This window comes from Neoarius graeffei, chromosome 20, assembly GCF_027579695.1.
Source record: "Neoarius graeffei isolate fNeoGra1 chromosome 20, fNeoGra1.pri, whole genome shotgun sequence".
NCBI classification, from domain to species: Eukaryota; Metazoa; Chordata; class Actinopteri; order Siluriformes; family Ariidae; genus Neoarius; species Neoarius graeffei.
Window position 1 is genome coordinate 44,882,959 of NC_083588.1, and position 17,670 is coordinate 44,900,628.

The following is a 17,670-nucleotide window of genomic DNA, read 5'->3' on the forward strand; positions in this document are numbered from 1 at the left end:
GACATGGCACCCCAAGTCATCGGACTAGAGAAACTTCACACTGGACTTCAAATACCTTGAATTTTGTGCCTCTGCACTCTTCCTTCAGACTCTAGGACAGTGATCTCCAAATGAAATGCAAAACTTACTTTTATCTGAAAAGAGGATTTTGGACTACTGAGTCCAACTGACAGTCCAGTTCTTTCTATCCTTGGCCCTGGTAAGACACTTATGTTGTCTTCTGGTCCCTTTCCTGAAGACGTGGGGGGGTGCGCTGGCTCTTGATGCACTGACACCAGCCTCAGTCCACTCCTTGTGAAGCTCTCCCATGTTCTTTAATCGACTTTTCTTGACAGTCCTCTCAAGGCTGCGGTCATCCCTGTTGCTTGTGCACCTTTTCCAGCCAGCCTTTTCACCAGTGACCTCCTGTGGCTTGCCCTCCTTGTGGAGGGTGTTAATGATGGTCTTCTGGACAACTGTCAAGTCAGCAGTCTTCATGATTGTGGCTGTGTGTACTGAACTAGACAGAGATGTACAGTATTTATGCTGTTTTTACTCAGTATTTTAAGGTACTGGATTTCTGATTTTCATGAGCCATACACATCAAGAAAATTAGCTATAAGCCATACCATAACCATCTGGGGGGTTACTCCAGATGGTTACCTTAAGTAGATGGCTAAAACTAGCCCTTGTAGGGAACGGGATGTCTTGGAGCATGGTTGCCATGATCTGCTTGTAATTTTGATACAGCTTTCTAGATTGGAGTTTTTGGGAGTGTATTTTTCCCTTCATTAATAGGTGATGGTTTAATCACGGGAGGTTGTATTTAAGAGCGACGACGTTGGCTTTAAATGAGGGGAGTGGGGAGAGGAAACCAAGTAAAGAGCCATTTCTTTAGAACTTATTAAATTGCATGTCTTGTGTTATTTTTTGACCACTCCTGTGTTGCTGATCCTGAGTCACACTTGTGCGGTGGTGTTCGATTTCATAATTTGTAATAACCAGAATGGGTTGTAAATTTTATTAGTATGCTTGGAAGTATGACTTGTTTCAGAATTGTGCCCAGGCAGTATTTTAGCTATAATGATTTTTGTAAATTGGGAAAGCAGGGGGGGGGGACTTTATTACTGATGAGAGGTGCATGTGAGCATTTTTTTCAATCTTGCACATCACTTGATAAATGTCAACAATGTCATTTTGCAGCAAGCCAAAAACAAACAAACAAAAACCCTGCAGTTGTGGATTTTGGAAACTGTCACAGCTGGGCACTAAAGAAAGCATTTAGAGATGCTTGCTTCTCAAAAACACAAAACAACTGGCTGTTATTTTGCTTGCCTGGATAAAGTAGGATAACCTAATCAGGAATTTTCTCAACGTACTTTCAAATTGTGCTATTAGAAGAGTAGATGGTGCTTGTTGTGAGCTGTACTAGTTGTAAATTTAAGACTATAGAGATCTTGCAGTCACGTGACCGGAAAGTACACAACCGCCATCATGTCGGTCAAAAACACCGCTGAATACTGCTGCACTCGTGTGCAGAATGGATCAATTTCAACCGATGGACTACACGGCTCATTTTTCTAATGAACAGATAACTAGATATATGTCTAAAATAAATGATCTACAGATTTGTGACCCTTATGGCTTTCTGGACGGAGTTTTCACGACCGGATTTTGAACTGCCAGCGGAATACCCGGACGTGTATGATTACCTCATTAACTTTACCTCGCTGTTCAGTGGTGAAGCACTGCGTGCCTATAAATCTCTGGACAGTTATCTCTACAGAAATTCAGGATTTGTCAGCGACTCAGATGTGGCATCTTGTAAACAAGAAAATAACAATCCTCATTGGATGGGTAAGTTACTTAAGTATTGAGTATAGCACTGACCAGCCGATTATAGAATAGAATAAGGTAATTCCAGTTGTAATTCCAAATCGTCCGTGTTGTTTACATGGATCTGGCGTTGGAGAGGTAGAGGCTTGGCAGTGGAGGTTTGAGTAGCTGTTTTCTGAGCTTAGTCAACAGGCCGGCTCTGCAGCCTCGCTTTTGCTTCGGCTCCCGGCGCGCCTCCTTCGCTTTGCTTCCGATAACAATCCACGGAGACCCCGCTGGTCTCACTATCTTGTCCGGAATGTTGTGCATGCGATGGAAATCGCTACAAACCGTCATTTTCTGCTGGAAAGCAATGTCCAGTAAGTCCATACGGTTGTAGTGGATATTGAAGTCCGGTACAGACGAACAACACGCAAAAATACACACAAACATAAACATGCACAGGTAGGGAGAGCTTGTAGCCGCAGCCGTTGTAGTAGAATTGTATATAGTAGGGTTTTCCAGAAGAAAAGGTAGAAGTAAAAGCAGAAGTAGAACCAGAAGTAGAAGGCGGAATATGGCGTTTGACCAACACGATGGCGTCTGTCACAATCTGAATCGGCTGTGACGTCACATGCAAGTGCTCCATACAGTACCAGTCAAATTTGTACATGCCTACTCACTCACGGGTTTCTGTATTTTGACAATTTCACATGGTAGAACAAGACATCAACACTATGGAATTGTGTGCTAAACAAGTGTTTTTTTTTATTTTTTATTAAAGTTTCATAATTTAGCTTCAAAGTGTCCACCGTTTACCTCTGATGGTTTACACACTACTGGCATTATCTTAACCAGCTTCATGAGCAGGTCACCTGGGATGCTTTTTCTATTAGCAGGCATCTCATTAAAAGTTAATTAGTGGAAATTTCACTGCCTTTGTCTGAGTTCAGGCAGTTAATGGCTGAATTTTACAACTGTAGTAATCCAGATTATATCAAGAACCGCTCAGCTAAGTAAAGAAACAGTCCATTTACTTTAAGGCATGAAGTATCTCCTAAAAATAAAGGAAAAACATTGAATTGGGTGTGTCCAAACTTTTGACCAGTGCTGTATGTTCTGAGCATTCTGTGATTTAATGCTGCTTGGTGTGACAAATCATTTTAGTTCCAGCACTTGCTGCTGAAATGCCTGTAGGTTGAATAAGGACCTGAGAATTGTCAGAACACTCCCTGTACCTAAAACGCATACTGTATATTTAAAACCCCTGCAGGTTAGCACAATAAATTGAGTGGGTCATAACTAGAAATGGTTAATTGTGATACAGCAGGCATGCCGTTTGAAGAAAATGCCTTAATTTGAGCAGGTTACAAATGATAAACCATGATTAGCAAGCGCTGTAATTTATGTAGTCCTCCGAAGGTGAAGTCACTTAGCCTGGGCCCACCCATCCTAAGCGTGACGCAACACGAGGGCCTGTTGCGAGCTTAGTCTGGCCAGGCAAGCTATCTACAGCTCTTCCAAGCTCCCGAAAAATCGGGAACCAATCAACTTTGAGCATCTCCAACGGTCCTGGGTAGAGGCGTGTTCAAGGCACTGACGTAGTAGAACTGCGACCGGAAGCCATAGATTGTTTACAGAATCTATGCCGGAAGCGCTTCATTCACGCTTCCGCATCTATTACGCATAGATGCTGTATTGAAAGCATTCAACGGGAAGTTCTCATTGAAAGCAGAGCAAAGAGCAGCCCTGGAGGTATTTATTGAAAGGAAGGACGTTTTCGCCTTGCTCCCGACCGGCTTCGGTAAGAGTTTAATCTACCAGTTAGCCCCGTCGCGTCGCATACGTCAGAGGAAAGAGTGATGTGATTGGTTTAAGCTTCGTCACAGCCTTTTCTGGCTTCGACCAGTAGCAAACTGAGGCATTTCAGGGAGGCGGGTCAACCACGGGCTCTGGGAAACGGTTGGGCTTAATATCTTGGCCAGACCAATAGCTCGGAGAGCTTTGAAGTCGCGTTAGCCAGGCTAGAAGTCACTCGGTCTTTGGTTGATTGCTGTACTTGGATGCATATCTTTTACGTTTGTAGCCATTATAAGCCTAGGCCACAACCGGACGTATTTTATTTATTTTTTTTTTTTTGGCTGTGCGATTTTTGCCGTTTCCCAAATTTGCTGCTTTTTTTTTTTTTTTTTTTGGGTTCATGGAGAAAGATGCAAGTTGGCTGTAAGTTTGTCTTGCAACCTGAAAAAAACGTAAGCGCCCGTAGAGTTTGTTTGACATGACAAAGAACCTCTGCGGCCAGTCTACGGCTCGAAAATCAGCACGTCTCACGCGCACCCTCCGTGCGTTTCTTGCGTTTTTTGCACGTAGACCGGCCGTAGGAGCACGTACGGCCGGTTGTGACCGAGGCTATAGGGATGTGGCTACAGGTGAGATGTAAGGTTTCCTGGTCAAGTTTTGGTTTAAAACCTGCCTAAGTTAACTATAAACCTGTCTCAAAATGTCATGTTGAATTGCAGATGCTAGTGTAAGGCAATTTTTAGGCTGAAGGTTGTGTTTTTTTTTTTTTTTTTTTAAATAAACAGGAACTATTGGTGAGATGTTTTGAATGTTGCAGATTGGTGGTCAAAAATAAACTCTACAGAATGACCTCTTGCCTACCATGCTTAAAAAAAAAACTGTTTAGCTAACAAAATTACTAAAGTATTGTTTATTATTGGTAGTAATGTTGTATTTCCTTACCAATTATGTTTTCTCCCTTGTTATTCTTTCCCTGATGTCACTCAATTTTATGGACCCCTTGCCTCTTCCCCTCCCTAATCTGCACTTTCACTCTGTTCAGCTCTTTTGACGTTGACAAGGAACCAGAAGGTTCCGCAGACTCTTCCCTGACGAGTATGAGCCAGCCAACAGACAACACTAGTGATGCTGCCAGTGTCCCCTCAGGTGTCGCACAACTTTTCTATTACGCTAAGCTTCAGTTCCCTGTGTTGTCTCTCTTTGCCGTGTGTTTTGGGAACGGGTGGTGGAGAGGTCGTTGTACAGACAAATTCACTCTGCACGTTGGGTGAAGGCACAAGAATGGAAATTTGTGTTCCAACAGTTGATTTCCCTGCCATAAAATGCACATGTACACTTGGTCATTAATTGCTGATGATTAAGACAATTAAGAGAAATTTGACAAGGTTTAGGCATAAAATATAATACATTATATGGACCTGCTTGGCATATCTGCTTGGTCTGTTTAAATGGTGGTATTTAGTTTTTCTGAAGGCTGATTCTGATATTAAAAACTGCAATGAAACTTATGAACAACGCAATGCTGTTAGTGAAATGCGGTTAAACATATTCACTATAAAGCTAATCCTAGTGTTTACATTATTCTGCTTGTGCAGTAGGAACTGGACTAGTTATCAGAAAAATGGACCCATCTGTCAAGACTTCTGGATTTCTTTGATTAAAAATGAACTTTAAGTTAATTAATAAAGTTGACGATTTCCCGCTAGCAGTAAATCTATTGAACCATGAACCCCAATGAGGCTGGGCTAAGATTAAAATGCTTAAACCTGGCTGTAGTCTAAATGAAGCACGAGGTTAGAAAGTTTCAGATGTTGATACTGGTGATGGGTGGGGGTCCTTTTAATATGAAGGGACAGGTCTGTTAATTACCCTCCTTTGTATTCACTGAGGAATGCATATGCTTTAAAAAAAACAAACCCTGAGTTTATGTATTAATTGTATGCACAGAATAACTGTTTCCACAGTGTGGTGTTGGCTTCTGTATAGTGGTGGTTCTTTTCCATAACACCTAACCTTTTCTCATGTGCTTTTACTATATTTTGATCATGGTTCCTTGCTCTAGACTACTTTAGGAATAGATTTTACCCGGGTTTTTTTTTTTTTGGGGGGGAATAGTAGGCCACTTTTATGAACTGGCTGGTTTGATTCTTTGCCATCTTCTCAATGCATGCTGATTTTAATTATGAACCGGAAGGGACTTGAGATTGGGATTATAGATCATTAATCTTACAACAATCCATATTATTGAAATGAGAATTTGAAAACGGTGTGCAAAATTATTTAGAAATAAAATGTCTCACAACCACAGTTCTACTAAGAGCAAGCTGTCCAACAAAGGTCACTGACTAAGGCCCTGTCCACACGGCAACGGATTCAGGTGAATCTGATAAAATTATCGTTTCGGCCTGGCGTCCACACGGCACCGGCGTTTTGGGTGCCCCAAAACGAAATCTTTTGAGAACGGGTTCCAGAGTGGAAAAATCTGGCAACAGCGCCGTTGCGAAGTCGTCTGGATGAGTAGAACGGATTTGTTTACGATGATGTCACAACCACATGTGCTTCACGCCGGGTAGAAGTGTAACGAACTCTATGCGAGTTGTCAACAAATCCTATAACTTGGTTCATGAAACGCGCTTACAAAATAATTTCACTGTGAATATTTATTGTGTAATGGTGCAACGTGAGAGAGGGAGAGAATAGCCCTTAGGGCAGAGTCAATCCCGCCAGCAAAAATAGGGAAAAAAAGGAGCGATCTCACCTCTTCAGATGTTGGTTTAAGTCCTACAATACATTCCTCAAAAAGGGTGTAGAAGAACAAATTAATCCATCAACGTGTAGCATTCAATTTATTCCGGACCATTAAAGACGCCGCCTTCCGCGTAGAATCATACGTCATCCTCGCCGCCATATTGGATGGGTCGAAGCGGAGAATAAAGATGCCTCATTCATGTGCTGCGTTTAATTGTACCAACAGGTTTGCCGTCCAAACAAGATCACATGGGATTACCTTTCACAGGTGAGACTGGAAAAATACTTTTCATTGTATTTGGTCATTATAATGTAATTTTACGAACAGATTTTTCTGACTTTGTGGCTAATATGAAGTCTCGCGCATAATAGTTTATGCGCATGCGTCCTTACTTCTTCTATTGTTCTGGTGTCTCCGATGGGACCGTCTTACAGCGCCCCTAGAGGTGTGGCATGTGTATTGCATCGTTTTCAGCAAGCGTTGCGTTGCCATATGTACCTGATATTTTACTGATCTGTTGCCCATGTGGACGCGATATTATTATTATTATTATTATTATTATTATTATTATTATTATTATTATTTTTAATTTATTTTTTAAAATCTCGTTGCCGTTGTCGTGTGGATGTAGCCTAAGTAAGGAGGGGAATTGGTCAGAGAAACAATGAAGAGGCGAAGGATAACTGGAGAGAGCCAAAGCTCAGATGGGAGAAGCTGATTGTCGGACAACTCCGACGTTCTACAAAGCTGGGCTTTATAGCAGAGTAGTCTGAAGAAAGCCATTCTTGGAGGAGGGGGAAGCTGCATGAAATCCTGTTTGTAGACAGGATGGCAAGCATGAGGAGAAGGCTTCTTTGGTCTGATGAGAACAAAGTGTAACTTTCTGGCCTTGGTGCTAGGTTTAGCAGAAAATCCAGTACATCACTTTGAGAACCTCATCCTTACAGTGAAGCATGGTGGTGGGGTTGAGTTGTATCCCAGAATACTTTTAAATGTATTTGTGGCCAAAGGTGGCACTATCAGGTGTTAGTGGGGGATAAGTCTTCACATCTATTTCAGATTCTAACACACAAAAGAAAAACAGGTGGACATGTAAGGCACTGCATGTAATTGTCTTAAATTATTAGAATTCTTGGATTATTTTGCTCAGTGTTTTTGCAAGACTCTTGGCAGAAGGATTATTTTACCCGAGAAATGGGGTGTTTATGAAAATGCATCATGGCTGTGACCTCTGTTGCTTAGATATTAGAAAATCTATATTCTGGGATACCTTTTTCATGTTGTATAATTTGAAATTCAAGGAATATTAAATAATTTTTCTGTATATTGGATGTGGGTTTTCTTTTTAATAATCTTTGAACTGGTGGAAATTTTGAATACTATTTACTTTCGCTGTTTTGTGCTAGTTGCGCTGCCTCTTTCGCCTGTTTTGAACTGCATATTTAATGGTGTTTACATAACTGATAAATATGGTTATGTTTGAAGCATAAAATATAGGTTTTTTTTTTTTTTTGCTAATGACTTGCCCTTTTATTGCTGATCATTTGCACTACTGAGATTCAAATACACTGAAATTTAAATGGCAAAAGGCCATTGTTTTGTAAAGCTTGCATTAGTTTACAGTTGAAGGCCAGGTCTGGAATGTGTTCTCCAGTATCATGACCGAAGCTACAGGACTGAGTTCAGTTTCTGGGTTGTAGTTCCAGGAGCCATTTTAGTTTCTGCTATAGAGTACATGCTTTTCTGCTGCCCAGCAACTACTGTTAGTCACCTTGTACTGAACATTGCTTGGTTAAACATTTTTAGAGAAGGGCCTGTACTCTTGGCTGCCATTTTGGGGACCCCGGACCCCTTTGTGTAGCTTGGAAACTAACGGAGAAAATTTGCTAAAGCATCACTTGAGTGGAAAAAAAACTGTGTGGTCTATTTTATATATAATTATACGTGAAATGGCTAGCCATTTACAGCAACAGCAGGAACTTGAAGGATATGGGACATGAAACATAAAAGCACGCTATATCAGTTTCTTTCCACTAAAAATATGAATTCATTGCATTAACAAATACAAAATCATCTGTTAAATTCAGCAAAATCGTTATATTCGTGATTTATATGGCATTTCTGCTCGACTTCCGATATGCATTTTTTGCAACCGGAAGAGCCGCTGTCACGTGATCATGCGTCACAAAAACTTTCGGGCACAGCACAAGTGGGTAGATGAATGGAGAAGTGGATGACAAGAAAATTGTTTTTATAGTCTTTAAAGTACATTGGACATCATACATTGGACATCATGGTGTATTGTGCTGCTTATGGTTGCAATAATTCCAATGGGAAATGCCCTGGAGTAAGTTTTCTTGCATTCCCCAAGGACCCGAAACTGAGGAAAGTGTGGGTTCACCTGCGCATGCGCAGTAGGCTTGGTAGAACAACTTTACAGAACACCTGTTGAAAAAAACTTTGCACCTACTGTTTCCCACAAACTGTGTTCGGACCATTTCACTGAAGATTCTTTCAACATTAATACTCAGGTACTGAGCGATATTAATTCATGAAACAGGAAGCATAAGGATGAGAAAAAAAATAGTTCAAATCGGGAAGCCGCGCACACCTGCGCCAGGCTGCACAAATGCGCGCAGCTTCCCGACCCAAACCGCCTCTCTCTCATCCTTGCACTTCATGCTCCATGAACCAACATCGCTATTTTTTATTTTTTTTTAATCGGATCTGCGCGATTCAGCCGTGAAAAAGGCAGCATCCGCCGAAAGGTGCACTATTTACATCCCTGCACGGAGGCCAGGGGACAGGGCAGGAATATTTTTGTTGATATGAGTGATCCGGTGCGATTTCGCGACCCCCCCCCTGTTGAAGACCTCTGCGCTAAGCGACTGAAAGCCGAGGTAAGGATTAGTATTATAATTTTGGGTGCATCAATTATTGATTATCATAATTCTGACTCGTTTCGCCATTTTGAATGTTTTCATCTCGGACTCTGGAAGCATTGCATCTCAATCAATCTCGAAAAATATCAGCAAAAAAAAAACCTAGCTTGCAACGGACTTTAGCTAGATCTATGATGAACTTTCAATGTATGATACAAAAATAATACTACTTTCAACAGATCATTAGCCTTTGAGCAGAATTGTTTTTAACTTACCAGGAAGTCTTATCGAGCCGACCGCTTTCAGTTTCATGAGGGCTGAATGAACTCTCACTCTCAATCATCTGACTCGTCAGAGTAAAGACAAGATCCATGTTCATGTGAATTTCCAGCTATCGGTTCGAATTGATAAGGTCTAACTTCACATCTCTGTGAAACATCGGGAATATCACTGTCGATGGTGTCCATTTCGGTAACCTGTTTACATTAGATTCCCAAGCGCTGGCTCCTTGGAAAGTTTTTGTGACGTCACGGGTCACGTGACCACCTAGCTCATTAACGAATCCTTGTTTTACACTGATGTATAGAAAAACTTGAATAATGTGATGATTTTCACATTTTTGACGCCCTGCAGTGATTTAGATGGCATTTCTTATGTCCTTTATACATAATTATACCCAGAAAAAAATCCATGTCCCATATCCTTTAACATGAAAATTACATATACACAGCCAGAGTAAATGGTGACAAAGGGGAACTGAAGTAATTTTTAAACTTGCTTTTATTTCTTAACGTGTTTTTATTCAATTGTTTTTGGTTTTAGTAACCTTATCGTGACTCGTATTGGCATGTTCTATTACACTTATCAGCCTTTTTGGTTTTTAGCCATGTTGAATGTAGTTCATCAGTCCTCTCAATAACTGCCGGCACCCGGCGATTTTTGCCACCTACAAACGCTCCATTATCGGCTACTCACTGGTTTTTCAAAGAATTGAGATTTACAAGTTTTTACTTCATAATTTATACTTCGTAAAAATAAAATTTTGCATTCAGGATCACTCAGAATTCACCATTTAACATCTACGTTTTCAAAATTTTCCAGGGGAGGACCCCCGGACCCCCCCCCCCCCCCCCTTTTTTAAATACATCGCGGCAGCTGCTAACGCAGCCTCCGCTCAGCTTACGCTTAGCATGGATCCCAGACATCCACTATTTAGCGGAATTCTGCTATTTTTCTAGCCAAAGTGTTGTTTTTTTAAAAAATCTCTTGCATATCTGTTAAAAATATGTTTAAGTAAAATGACCAGCAGAATATGTTCTGATTTGGTTTGCTTGTTTAGCGATGTTTTCGCCAGCTTCGTTTGTTCTCGTTGACATTCGGGAACACTCGGAAGTTAGATTGATGTAAATACCGCGAGACTGTACGCGATAGAACGAGAAAACAATATGGCTGCGCCCATTTGCTAGAAAACGTGTTTTAACTCTGTTCGTGCTTTTGCTTCTAATGCGTTGAACTTTAATTCAATATGTCTTGGAAAGCGTAGTTGCGCTTAGCCAGAGAGGAAGTTGAATCCAAGAAGAGATTTAATGAATGTGGTGAAATACAGAACTTGAAACAAAAGCTCATGCAAACAGGGTAGCCAAGAAACTATCCAAAAGAGCACTGCAGGAACATCAGAAAAAGCAGAAGGAAAGCTCAGAGAAAACTGGAGGAAAGCTCACAGAATGCACCCCAGAAAAGAGCATTAAATTCCTCTGCAGTGAAACCTTTCAAAAAGAGAGAGGTTTAAATCAAATATCTCCAATATTTGCTGTACCTATGTATATATCTAATATTACTGAATCATTGATTTCTGCTCATATTCATGATTTTTGAAAAATGAATGTGGCTTATATTAGACTAGTATTGACTAACTCGAAACAAAAAAAAAAATGAGATGAACTATGGATACTATGATTATAACGAAGTCAGTGGAATATTTAGGCAAGTGTATTCTTCAAAGCTATATTTTCGTCTTTTTATAAATTTTTTTTTTTTTTTTTTTTTTTTTTGGCCACTTATGTCATAGATTACAAAATATGGCATCAAATAGATACGTTATTGTTAAATTCTGTTGCTTTTCTATGTTAAATCTATGTAAAAAATGTGTTCTATAGCATCTTTAAATGTTAAAATCTCAACAGCTTCAGGGGGCTTCACCCGCTGTACCCCCAGCAGGGGCACTGCCCCTGCACCCCGCAAAGGGCTTACAGCCCCCTTGACCCATGCTGATAGTTACTTACATTCCTCTATTTTTTTCAATTACTGCTGGGATCCCTGGCTTAACCTCTGCCTACTACTTTCTTACTTGCCCTTTTCTCAGAAATATATTGAGAGGGCTGGTTCATATGGTCAACGGCAGGCGTTGCTTATCCACGCGATCTTCATGAGACTTGTGCGAGACTTCAAACGTGACGTGTCAGCGCCGCCATTTTGAAAACTGTTTACACAGCAGCCAGATCACACATCATTCCAATTTAGATTAATTTCAAGATTTGCCAGCTTCATCAGTGATGGAGATTATTCCATACGACTTCGAATAAACATGGAGTAGAGAAGAGTTGGAAAGACGACAGGATAAGGACTAGTCCATCATGCTGGTATTTGTCATTATTGTCGCATGATTAAAACGTGCCAGCTCAGGCAGCTAGTGGGTTTTCAAAATGATAAATACATGCGTGTATTTTTATAATAAATACATATACTGAGCTCATTTCCCACATAATCCTCACTATTTCGGACACAGGGAAAACTTCTTCCGACTTGATTACATCAGCATTGGAAAGAGGGCATGCGTCTTTTGACAGTGTTGGCAGATGTTGGTCACTCTGATGTCTCGCACAGGTCTCAGCGAATCTTGTTTACAGCCATTACATGGACTGATGTATTACATGGCATATTTCAAACACTCATAACTTGCTATAGTAGTGACAAAATAGTTGTCAGAAATGCATTCCTATATTTTATTAAATGAGAGAATTTTGATAAATTTGCCTTCCGTTCCCCTTTAATGTTTACATTACAAACTACACAATTTAAAAAAAAAAAAAAACAACCCACAAATATTCAGGACCATGGTAGAACTGTTTGACGATCATGTCATTTAATCACCTGTAGCTTAATGTTTGTAGGCATGACGCTGTTGCTGCAATTCCATTCAAAATGTACTTCAGAGTCCAAGCTACAAATGAGGGCATTTGTGCTATTACTGCAGACTTTTCATGACTTTACATGTAAAAGTGCTATAGGTGGTGCAGTGGTTAGCATGGTCACGTCACAGCAAGAAGGTTCCGGGTTCAAACCTCATGGCCAATGGGGGCCTTTCTGTGTGGAGTTTGCATGTTCTCCCTGTGTCTCCATGGGTTTACTCTGGTTTTCCCCACAGTTCAAAGACTTGCAGATTAAGTAAAATACCCAGCCACTGGGGTTGTACAAGACGGTACATACTTGGTGCAGGTCCCAAGCCCAGATAGGTTGGGGAGGGTGGTGTCAGGAAGGGCATACGGTATAAAACCTATACCAAATATGCGGAACAGGTCCACTGTTGCAACCCCGAACAAACAGGAGCAGCTGAAAGAAGTGCATATAAAGGCACTGATGGCTTAATTTACAGTAAGTGATCCAATGTTGATGGGATCAAAATGAATTCTCATTCATTACTAGATGTAGAATTATATAAAATATATTTTTATTCCATTGGCTAATTATATGCGATCGAAGTACATACTTGTACACTTTTGTAATATTGATTGCAATGCAAAAAAAAAAAGCTTTTGCTTAAAACCTGCTTTCTTGCCTTTTTGAGGTTTTTTATTTATTTTTTTAAATCCATATTTTAATCGGCACTAGTTGAGATATTGAAGGGGGGAGGAAAAAAAAGACAACGCTAGAGTGCTTTTCCTCTCTTCTTCCCTCTAGAACCTGCGCAGGCAGCTGCCAAACTGGCATCCACCGGAGGAAAGAAGCAGGCTAAGAAGAAGGTGGAGGAGGTGCTAGAAGAGGAAGAGGAAGAATATGTGGTGGAGAAGGTTCTGGACCGGCGAGTGGTGAAGGGTAGAGTCGAGTATCTGCTCAAATGGAAGGGCTTCACAGAGTGAGTGAAGGCATTAAAACCTGACCCTCCTTCAAGGAAAAGTCACCCTGAAAGTCTTGCATACCATTTTTTATATTTAATGGTTTAAATTTACTTCAATATTTTGGTCTATTTTCATTTTGGTTAATGGTTTCTTCATTACCCTCCTATACCATTGGACTGCCAGCTGATAGAAAGGAAAGGGGAGTGTACGTTATTGATCCCTGAGGGTAATTTTGTTGCAGCAGTATAAAACTGATTACGAGGACGGATTACAGTACTTGGAACCCCTTAAATTGGCCATTTAGTCATTGCCAATTCCCACCCACTAGACACCTACCAACCAGGGAGGGCGAAGGCTGCTGCATGCTTCCTCCGAGGCATGTGACACCAGCAGACCCCATCTTTTTGAACTGCTTGCTCATGCAGCATTGGGGTGGTATAACGCTCTGAACTTGGGAGTGAGCGAGCGTATGCTACCCTTCCCTTGCTGACACCACGGGCTGGCTTTGCTCTCAAGCCCGGAGGCCATGGGTGGCTCTGGTATCAACGGGATGAGAAACTTCCTGTGTTATGCTAAAGCTCTTTAAATGACGTTTTTTTATTAAATGCCATTGTTAAACCCATTGAGGTGCAACTATACTGCCTGGCCCCCAAAAAGTTGCCATTTGGATTTAAATAAGCAAATACTTAAGAGCCTTTGATTGGATAATTACTGCAGTGATTGTTTCAGCTGCCAACAATTATTTTAACTGAGTAGCTTCTCATTTCTTAAATGTTTTTTGAAAGACGCATCACGTGTTCATGGAAAAGGTGTTTCAGAAGGATCAAATTATTGGCCTGCATCAAGTAAAGGAAAAAGCCAAGGAGATGAAACCACTGGAGTTGGGTTAAGAACTGTCCAACGTGTTTTTTAAAACCTGGAAGGATGGTGGTGAGCCATCAACTTCATGGAAGAAATATGGTCGGGGGGAATCTTTACTGAATATGATCGGAGATCACTTGAAGTCTTAAAAAAAAAAAAAAGGGTAGTAGAGCTCACTGTTTAGTAATGAATGTTTGAGCATTTCCCCACACAGTGTGACAAGAACTCTCATGATTGGGATTAAATAGCTGTGTGACTAAGGCCCTGTCCACACGGCAACGGATTCAGGTGAATCTGATAAAATTGTTTATCGTTTCGGCCTGGCGTCCACACGGCACCGGTGTTTTGGGTGCCCCAAAACGAAATCTTTTGAGAACGGGTTCCAGAGTAGAAAAATCTGGCAACGGCGCCGTTGCGAAGTCGTCTGGATGAGTAGAAAGGATTTGTTTACGATGACGTCACAACCACATGACTGTCAGTGCTTCACGCCTGGTAGAAGTGTAACGAACTCGATGTGAGTTATCAACAAATCCTATAACTTGGTTCATGAAACGCGCTTACAAAATATTTTCACTGCTTTCCAAAAACAATCCCGCCGGGAAAAAAAAAGGCGTGATCTCACCTCTTCAGATGTTGGTTTAAGTCCGACAATACATTCCTCAAAAAGGGTGTAGAAGAACAAAGTAATCCATCAACGTGTAGCATTCAATTTATTCCGGACCATTAAAGAATTCTGGAGGATATCAGAATGTTGGCATACCGGCTTCCATCTACCCCCATTCATTCCTCTTTCCGTGTCTTTTGTTTTACGCTACTGATTAATAATCAAAACTTTGTGGCTAATGCTACAGAAGAAGGGGTTTATGCGCATGCGTCTACTTCTATTCTGGTGTCTCCGATGGGACCGTCTTACAGCGCACGTAGAGGTGTGGCATGCGCATTGCATCGTTTTCAGCAAGCGTTGCGTTGCCATATGTACCTGATATTTTACTGATCCATTGCCCATGTGGACACGATATTTAAAAAAAAAAACTCGTTGTCGTGTGGATGTAGCCTAAAAGAAAACCACTTGTTCGTGAGACTAATTGGAAGAAAAGGCTTCAGTTTGCTTGGGAGCATAAAGATTGGACTCTGGACCAATGGAAAAGGGTCACATGGTCGGAGTCCAGCTCTACCAGAGCGATGGGTGTGTCAGGGTAAGAAGCATGAAGTGATGCACTCATCGTTCAAGTACAAGCTTCTGGAGGCAGTGTTCTGATCTGTTGGTCAGGTCGAGGGTCCGCAACATTGTGGCAGTAAAATGAAGTCAGCTGATGACCTGAATGACCAATTTGGGGGGGGGTTAAAACCTCTGGCTTTCCCTAGTGGCCTTGGCATAAAAATAGGGTTCAAAGTGTGAAAGTGATTTAGGAAGCATGAGGAATCATTTTCACACATGAATTTGCTGCCACCACAGAGTCCCAACCTTGGCCCAGTGCACGTCTTTGGGATGTGCTGGGAGAAGACTTGACACAGTGGTTCAACTGTCCCTTTATCGAGACAAGATCTCAGCAACACATTAATACAACTCTGGATGGAAATGAATGGTGTAACATTGCTTGGGTTTGTTGAAAATTTGTCCTGGTAAAATGTGCCCTGTAATCAAACATAAAGGCAGTCCAATTTCATTGGTGGACACGTGTGGGATTTATCTTCGTGCACCTTTTGGTGGGTCTGTGGGTAGCTGCGCCATTTGGTATTGCATCCTAATCCTTGTTTTCATGGAGAAAAAAAAAATTAAGTGACCTTGGGTGTGAGAGAGGTGCTTTTATAAATATTTAACTTTTTATTTGGCCTGTGCATGTGCTCATGCTATACCTGCTGCAGCCATCTTGCATATGCATGGTTAAAGCAAGCCAGGCCTAATGCCTCGCAGTAGTATCACCACCAGTCAACAAATTACCAAAATTGCTAAATATGAGATTTCAATATTTTAAATATTTTTGCTCTGGATTCTTTGGCTTTAACTATTTCCATGGTCATTTTGTATACACTAGTGAGCAACTTTGTGATGCTTTTAATGTTCTAATTAGTGAAGACAACACATGGGAGCCTGAAGATAACCTTGACTGTCCAGACTTGATAGCGGAGTTCCTGCAGTCACAGAAGAAGGCTGGAGATGAGAAAAAAGACACGGGTGGCAAGAGAAAAGTGGGAGAGTCAGATAATGAGACAGGCAGTGAAGACAGGCCTAAGAAGAGGAAAGATGAGGTAAGAAATGGATTTTCTTTCTGGATATTGGTGAGGAGTTAAAACTGTCAATTGAGGTATTTCACCTGACGTCACAGGGTCACGTGACGCCCCGGTGTCTGCCATTTTGAGGGTCAAGCTAGCTAATGTCAACAACATAGTAGCTAGTATGTTACTGTAGCAATGTTTACGTTCAGTCATTTGGATGACTGTTAAAACCTTTCAGTCTCAAGTTTTTCCTTTACTGTATTTACTAGTTTACTGTAATTATGATCTGGCAGCTATTTACACCGGATCCAGTGTAAATAGCTGCCGGAGCGCGCGCCGGCTTGCTCCCCCTCAAATTAAGCAGCGCGCTCCGGCTTGCTCCCGGAGTGCTCCGGCCGAGGTTCCGCAGTGCGCTCCGGCTTGCTCCCCCTCAAATTAAGCAGTGCGCTCCGGCTTGCTCCCCCTCAAATTAAGCAGCGCGCTCCGGCTTGCTCCCGGAGTGCTCCGGCCAAGGTTCCGGAGCGCGCTCTGGCTTGCTCCCCCTCAAATTAAGCAGCGCGCTCCAGCTTGCTCCCGGAGTGCTCCGGCCGAGGTCCCGGAGCGTGCTCCGGCTTGCTCCCCCTCAAATTAAGCAGCACGCTCCGGCTTGCTCCCGGAGTGCTCCTGCCGAGGTTCCGCAGCACGCTCCGGCTTGCTCCCCATCAAATTAAGCAGCGCGCTCCGGCTTGCTCCCGGAGTGCTCCGGCCGAGGTTCCGGAGCGCACTCCGGCTTGCTCCCCCTCAAATTAAGCAGCGCGCTCCGGCAGCTATTTACACTGGATCCGGTGTAAATAGCTGCCGGATCATAATTACAGTAAACTAGTAAATACGGTAAAGGAAAAACTTGAGACTGAAAGGTTTTAACAGTCATCCAAATGACTGAACATAAACATTGCTACAGTAACATACTAGCTACTATGTTGTTGACATTAGCTAGTGCTAACAGCTAGCTGCTAGTACACTGCTACAACACACACCGACCCTAATAATACAGTTCTTAGTCATTGCCTGGTAACAGCAAATTTATAACGGGCCATGTCTCAACAGACTAAGAAGTTATTTCAATGACATTTAATAACATTTTGTTTATCCTGAGGACCGAAAGTAAATGAAAATGTGAACACCTTAGCTGTAATAAGATGGCGACCACCGGCTCCAGGGACGACCCGCTGACGTAGGCATGTTACCCAGCCTGACACAAAATATTTGTAGG

General features: G+C 41.8%; 1 protein-coding gene across 2 annotated transcripts in view; it reads left to right on the plus strand.

Annotated features, from left to right (window-relative positions):
• The window catches only part of cbx1a (chromobox homolog 1a (HP1 beta homolog Drosophila)), a 55,586-nt gene that overhangs the window by 34,782 nt on the left and 3,134 nt on the right, over positions 1-17,670 (plus strand). Inside the window, exons 2-5 of one of the 2 annotated variants that reach the window (XM_060901782.1) lie at positions 4,637-4,740; positions 6,569-6,610; positions 13,183-13,357; positions 16,274-16,451. In XM_060901782.1, the coding sequence (XP_060757765.1) occupies positions 4,692-4,740; positions 6,569-6,610; positions 13,183-13,357; positions 16,274-16,451 (444 nt within the window). In that variant the 5' untranslated portion in view covers positions 4,637-4,691. The remainder of the gene's footprint in view (positions 1-4,636; positions 4,741-6,568; positions 6,611-13,182; positions 13,358-16,273; positions 16,452-17,670) is intronic. The other variant, XM_060901783.1, reaches the window with a different exon arrangement.